The sequence below is a fragment of the Helianthus annuus genome, chromosome 6 (genome assembly GCF_002127325.2).
Source record: "Helianthus annuus cultivar XRQ/B chromosome 6, HanXRQr2.0-SUNRISE, whole genome shotgun sequence".
In the NCBI taxonomy this organism is placed as follows: domain Eukaryota; kingdom Viridiplantae; phylum Streptophyta; class Magnoliopsida; order Asterales; family Asteraceae; genus Helianthus; species Helianthus annuus.
The window spans coordinates 5,887,688-5,895,277 of record NC_035438.2 but is presented as its reverse complement, the minus strand read 5'-3'; the positions used below and the strand labels follow the sequence as shown (position 1 = coordinate 5,895,277).

At 36.5% G+C, this 7,590-nt stretch overlaps 1 protein-coding gene across 1 annotated transcript; it reads left to right on the top strand.

Moving 5' to 3' along the window:
• The first annotated feature begins 3,058 nt into the window (after positions 1 to 3,058).
• LOC110944305 (zinc finger MYM-type protein 1-like) lies at positions 3,059 to 4,650 on the top strand. The gene is made up of 2 exons (XM_022185967.2): positions 3,059 to 3,997; positions 4,087 to 4,650. The coding sequence occupies exons 1-2, from the start codon at positions 3,059 to 3,061 to the stop codon at positions 4,648 to 4,650; spliced, it is 1,503 nt and encodes a 500-aa protein (XP_022041659.2).
• The last annotated feature ends 2,940 nt before the right edge of the window (positions 4,651 to 7,590 follow it).

Sequence of the window (7,590 nt, the reverse complement as noted above, 5' to 3'; positions counted from 1 at the left end):
CCCAAAGCAACGGTCTAGATCATGTCTGTTATAAGATTTTTACCAATTTCAACATAAGACAAATGCTTGTGACATCACCATGACATCACAATGATGATGTCATGGTGAGGTGTAAACGGGAATGGGTTTGTGGCGCTCCGTGCTTCGCGTGTCGAACTCTGGGACGCACGACGGAGGAATGTCGTGACGTCGGGCTTGAGCCGGACATAACCGTGTCGAAACCGAGTCGAACCGAGCCGAGTCGCGTCCACACAAAGTGTATCAATGTGAAAATCTAGCGCCTAAAGTTATATTTTGCTAGTTAAAAAAAAAAAAAAAAAAAATCCATTGGAACAAAGGTTTTTGATGCAGAGTGGGGTCGGGTATTTGCGGAGTTGACTTGAACCGCGCTTCTAAATGTCAACGTCAAAACTCGTATGAATTTGGGAGCGCGCGGGGTGATGCAGCATGATGAAAACAAGAGATGATGAAAACTTGATGTTTGAAAATTGTGGGGTAGTCACGGTTACCGATGCAATGACAAAAATGGTAACGCGACTATTATGGGCCAAAAACAACACGATATGTTCGCTTCCGCGCATCAGTATTTATGATTGTTACCGGTTATTCGGAAATGTTCGAAAGGATTTTGTTTATTGTCATATTCTCGCATTTGAAGACGAACGTATGAACCTGGAATGTCTATACCGATCCTAACGAGTTCACAAAGTCTTTGGAGGGATACAAGTCGGATCCTACGGGGTACTAGGCGAAATTTCTTTATCAACTAGAATATGCAACGAAGAAATCTTTTTGTTTATTGTCATATTCTCGCATTTGGTAACGAATGAATGAACCTAGAATGTCAATACCGGTCCTAACGAGTTCCCAAATTCTTTGGGGGGATACAAGTCAGATCCTACGGGGTACCAGGGGACGTTCTTATTCAACTAGTTTATGCAAAGAAGAAAGTCATGTTCGTGAATTTTCGGAACCGAGAACATTCAATGAAGATTGATGACAGTTCCGCTCAGTGGAGGGAATTGGTGAACATTTGACGACAGTTTCTTTGAAGTGGAAAGAATCTGTTAAGGTTTAGAGATTTTACCAAAGAAATGGGGGGATAAAAAATTTTCATTTGTTGAATTTCTTCGGTAAATTTCTAAACGCAATCACAGGTGGTAGAGTTTGTGATTTTCTGGTGATACAAGGGGGTTCTGCGTGGAATGTTTTGCACAGACACATATTTGAGGATTTTAATTAATTCTCCAGCCAGCGTGAAGGGTTTTGCACGGAAACATACAGGTATCTAAAGTCGACAGTTGTTTCAAAGCGCTGTTTACTGAAGACCTGGGGAATCTTTATGGAAGTTGATAATTCAAGGCTGAAGACCTGCAGGATTCGGTTTTGGGTTTGATGTTTCTTTGGGATTTTACAGGGATCTGGGGGTAACTCAATTCGTTGAGTTTGCAAACGATGTACTTGGTCAAGCTGACTTCCTGGGTACTGATGCTGAAGATCCGTAGTGCATTACGTGGTCGACTTCACAAAGGCGAGACAATGAGATCTGGATGTAGTTCAACTAAGCGTGCCGTTTGGTTGAGCTTGCAAGGGATACACTTGGTCTAGCTGACTTTCCTGAGTGTTGATGCTGAAGATTAAAGTGCATTACTTGGTCGATTCCACAAAGACGGTTTTACAGAAGACAGTTCACCAGAAATCTCTATCAATGTAGTATGCTTGAAGATCAAGACTTGATGCAGTTGTTAAAGAATGGAACCCTTATCAAATGCCGGTTGGAGTATTGGAAGATCAGCGGAAGATCGGTCAATTGAGTCCTTTGAGGAAATGCACAACACTCAACTCGGATGCGCGCACTCTGAGGGGGAAATATTATACAATGAGCATCAAGATACTACTTACCTGGATCATCGGTCAAGGGGGAATTTGTTTTCGCAGAGAAGATGATTACTTGACTGAAGATCGATGATTGCAGTTGCATTTTCAGCATTCGACAGCAACGGACAAGGGGGAATTTGTTGATGCAGATTTTGTGTCCGATGCTTGTCGAATAGATTAGTTATTATTTTACGCTGAAATTGTAATAGTTAGTGAAACGGTCTATCGAACGTGTATAGACCCGCTCGTTTGAAGTGGTCAAACGAGAGGGTTATTCGGTTGACCGTGTGTTGTTGCAAGACAAGTTATGGTTGTTAATGTTGGTGTCGAAGGATAAGGCATCGAAGGATTGATGATATCCTTCGATGAGCTCGAAAGATACCCATCGAAGGATGAAGATGGACCTCGAAGGATATGTGATCCTTCGAGGTATGTATGTGTCTTTCGAAAGCTAGATGGTCCAGTCAGCTTGATCCTTCGACTGTGCAACCTGTGTTTGGTATAAATACCAACACCTTGTCTTGTAAAACATAAGAGTGAGAGCACAAGTGTGTGCTAGAGAGTGAATGGAGGTTTGAGTCCTCACCGGGAGAAATCACCACTTGATTTCTCCCTGGATGTATACTTCTTTGGTATTAGTTCGGTTTCCATGTAATCGGGCCGACTTGTAATGTTTACTACCGGATTAATACAAAAGTTGTTTGTTTATCATCTCTTTATCTCTTCCATCTATGAACATTATCATGAAAATCACGGATTGGATCCCGAAACACGGACCTACAATCATATTGCAAAATTTAAGTCAACTGCATCAAAATCTACTTAGCTTTCCTCGTCCTCTTTTTTCCTTTCTTACAATTAAACTGTTTAAGAATACATTTCAATAAAACAGTATATATCATTCATGTGCTTCTTTGAGTGATTTGACGATTAATAACCTCTTTCAAGCATTCTCTAATTATATTTTGACATGGAAATGAAATCTCAAGTGACACAAAAATGAAGCTAAACATTCATCCCACAAGACCTGTTACCGGTGACGAATTCAAGACTTTTTTATACTATGGAGTATGGACACTCTTCAAAACGTTGAATTAGTGTCACTTAGTGTCGGAGTTATGTAACACATAAAAACGCATATTAGATATTTTATATACAACACAAAGAGTGTCACGTGATAATGGTGCAACGTATATACGTGGATGATGGTGGAGAAGTGATTGAACGGTTTGTTGGGGTAGTGCATGTAACCGACACTTGTGCATCATCTTTAAAAATTGCAATTGACAATTTCTTTGCAAAACATGGTTTAACAATGTCCAGAGTTAGAGGCCAAGGTTATGATGGGGCTTCAAATATGCGTGGTGAGCTTAATGGGTTAAAACAAAAAATTTTAGATGAAAATAAGTATGCATTCTATATTTATTGTTTTGCTCACCAGTTGCAGTTAGTTGTCGTGGCTACATCATCTGAGTATGCATCTGTGAGTGGTTTTTTCGATTACCTTGCGAAAATTGTGAATATTGTTGGAGCTTCATGTAAAAGGAAAGATTCTATTCGGCAAAAACAGTATGATGATTTTGTGAAACGTATAGAGATGGGCGAAATTTGCACAGGAAAGGGAAAAAATCAAGAAATGAGCTTAGCCCGAGCTGGTGACACTCGTTGGGGTTCTCATCTTAAAACTATACATCGACTTTTAGACTTGTGGAAGCCAGTGAGAGAGGTGCTTATTGCTTTGTCTAGAGAGGGTGCTGATGGAAAAATTCGAGGTAATGCGCTAAGTTTGGCTGAGAAAATGGAAAATTTTGAATTTGTGTTTATTGGTCATTTAATGTTGAACTTATTAAGAATGACAAATGACTTGTCACAAGCGTTACAATTAAAGAATCAAAATATAGGCAATGCAGTTCGCTTGATTGAAGATATGAAATATGATCTAAAGAAATATAGGGATGATGGGTGGGAGGAATTAATGAAAGAAGTCACTACATTTTGTTCTCAAAATGAAATTCATATGCCTAATATGGAAGATGTCATTCCTGGCCGCGTTAGACGAACAATTGATGATGAGCCACAAACATATCTCCATCGTTTTCGTGCCGATATCTTTTATCAGGTATCTTATTTTTATTTATTTAGTTAACAATGTTTAATTTATTACCTTTTATTTTAATAAGAATTTCATTTTTCTTCACACAATTGTAGGTTGTTGATCTTCTTCTAAATGAGATGAATGAGCGTTTTACCAAGTCAAACTCCGAGTTGCTTATGTGTATAGCGTCCCTTGATCCAAGAGATTCATTTCAAAATTTTGATCGTGAGAGGTTATTACGTCTAGCCGAGCTATATTCAGAAGATTTTAGTGCTTCAGATCGAGGTCTACTTAAGATACAACTTGACCGATACATTTCAAATGTGAAAAATAATGAAGTCTTTTATGGTCTTCGTGATATCGGAGAACTTGCGAAGAAAATGGTTGATATGAAATATCACATCACATATGGATTGGTCTATCGACTACTTGAATTGGCTTTGGTCTTGCCCGTTGCAACGGCTACCGTAGAAAGATCGTTCTCCGCGATGAAGTTTATCAAGACTGATTTACGCAACAAGATGGGTGATGTTTTTCTTACGGATTCATTGTTATGTTATGTTGAGAAAGATATTTTTGCAAGTGTCGAAAATGAAGCAGTTTTACAACGATTTCAAGCGATGGGACCCCGAAGGTTACAACTACCAAAAGATACGTCGGTTAGGAATAAAATGTGATTGGTGTACACTAACCAATGTAAAACTTTTTTTTTATTATGACCCTCCAGTTAAAAAGTTCTAGTTCCGCCACTGTGCATGATGCTTTACTTGTTTCACTGTTTTGACTTATACTAAAGTTTTCATGCCTCATGTTCTTTAAAAATTGAATTTTTACATGCATCGGGAACCTTAAAGCAATAACAAAAACAATAATGCAAGCAACACATCAACATGATTATCCACTACTTTCTCTTTTGTAGATTTTCACTTTGCTAGATAACATGCCTTACGGCTTTACCCTCGTCATTCTTATTTTATTATAAATTTTTAACTAGAATGGATAAACAAAAAATTTAAAGATTTGAGGGATAATTGTTTTGGTTTTGTTAATAGCTAACTTTGAAAAGATAAATAATTTAAAGTCTATCATAAGCACCTTTTTTTTTTACTTTTTGAGATTGATCATAAACACATGTATAAAATCTTGATTATTATAATAACAAGTAGAGCCAGATAATATGCACCATTATTGCAATTTGGCAATGGATTGATTGAGATCATAGCATATGTAAATGTAATCTTCCTGCTCTAGTGCTCCACCACCCATACACCATTAATTTGTGTATTTACCGTTTATGCAGGGCTGATCTAGGCTACTTTTGTGGGTTCTCAGAAATACATTTATGATGACTTGGTTGTTTATAAAACCACATAGGTGATGTATTTAAAAAAAAAGAAGGATTTAAAAATTTTAAATGGAGAGATTTATATTTATTATTCTTTTAATAGCAAATACCCAGGATACTCCAAATCTGTGCAACACCCTGGCAATTTTTTCTAACATCTCCCTTATCTAATAAAGGAGAGTAGAACATCACATCACAATGCTAACGTAACAAGCATATAGACTATCCAACAATGTCTTTCTTATGTCACTTTTGCATAATCAATTTTATATCTTCAATTATTAACAAAATTATCTATTACTATATATAATATAATGGATAAATGAACTTTTGGGCGGCCAATTTTTACATTCAAAATTTGAAATTTCAGAGTACATCCCCAAACACCGCTTATCATGCCATCTTTCTATTTTCTCATTTGTAGAGAGAAAGAGATAGAAAGAGAGAGGAGAAAGAGAGTCTCGAGATAGAAGGAAGTCTGGCATGGTTTTTGGTCGGCGACCGACGGTAGTGGTAGGTAGGGTTTCAAGGTGATTTTTCAGGCCGTAGTGCCGGCTAGGGTTTCACGAGGTCGTCTGACAAGGGAATACTAGGGTTGTATGTTTGGAGATGATACGATAGAGATGAACAACCCTAGAATCAAGAATAGGCGGCAACTAGGTTTGTTCCTATTTTGAAGATGATACGCCAGAGATGAACAACCCTAAAACACTGATTTGAAGAAACCCTAACCGAATTGCAGGTTTGTTCCTATTTTTGTATACACACACACACACACACACACACACACACACACACACACACACACACACTTTTGGTTTTAGTTCTTAGGTGTCCATACATGTATTTTTCAAGTGTTTGGTTCTTGGAGTAGCCTCTGTTAGCAATGGTGGCTTAAGGTACATATTTCTTTTTGATGAAGAATAGTGTTCAATTTGTTATTTTTAAGGAAAAATAGGTTGATTTTAAGAGGATTCATTTTAAATTTAGCTTTTTAGTTAATACCTAAGAAGCAAATCTTTGAATTCGGGTTCATGAGTTATGTGATTTTGATGCATCCCCACTATAATAACTACAATTTTCATATTTGGTGTCGAACTACTTTACTTTTGGTTCACTAACCTGGCATTTGTAAATAATCGATGAAATATCACTATCCGGTGAAACATATAAAGGAATGGAGTTTGTTGGTACAACTATTGAAAGTTTGTCTGTAAGTTTTGTTTTTCTTAAATCTTTGCATACAACTAATTTGCAAAATATTTTATTTGTCTTTTGATGTGCATCTTATAGATGGAAGAAATAATGAAATTATGCAATATGGTTGTTGAGACTGGGATTAGTATTGTTCCAAGCTATGGTTAAATGCTACTATGTTTAAATACCTCGATGTTAGTTTCATAATTGTATGTTTATGGATGATGTGTTACTGCATATTATGAAATAAGAAACTTCCATTACAGGACAAAACTTCACTCTCATATGAACCGGCCTACTGCGATGCTCAAGCAAGGTAACTCAATCTTTAATCTTATGATTTTAAAATAGTTATGTCATGGTGTGTTAAGACTTGGCTAATATGACCGAAATCCACTCTTAAGTGTCTACAAATTAAGCTCAACCTATTCTAGTGTGTGAAATGTTTAAGGTGGGTTTTGATAAATAAGCGGCTTAAATATAGAAATCCATGTTTAAATAGGTTAATATTGTTTCATATAAAGAGTAAATCATTTTGATAAACAAGCGGCTAAAAGTCAATTTGAAGTTAAGATTTTATTGTAATTAAACATGTTTGATTTTACTGTTTACTCACTACAATTTCAGGATGGTGTTATGACTTTTTTATTGTAATTAAGCCTTAATCTATTGACTTTTTTTGCTTATGCAAAAGTATCTGCAGATGCGTTGCTTTTAAGCATGTGCTATATTTTTTGTTTTTTACAATGATTGTTTGTGCAGATGTGTTGCTATAATATATATTTATTACGAGGAACATGTAAGTAGCCCAAAAGCTACTCACAGTTGGCTTATCAGTGTGAACGAGTTGGTCTATATGACAGGTAAAATATACATTTTCATGGTTTAATATAACATAAGCGTGTGCAGTTTTCACATTAATGTTATTTGAGCATTGTTTTTGTCTTTATTTGAATGCAGATGTCTCAGACTCAGCTGGCTGGGATAAAGGTACTAAGTTTTTGTTTGGGTATATATAATTTGTGTCTGCTTCTGATTAATTAGGGGACGGTTGATTAGTTTTGGATAATCAATT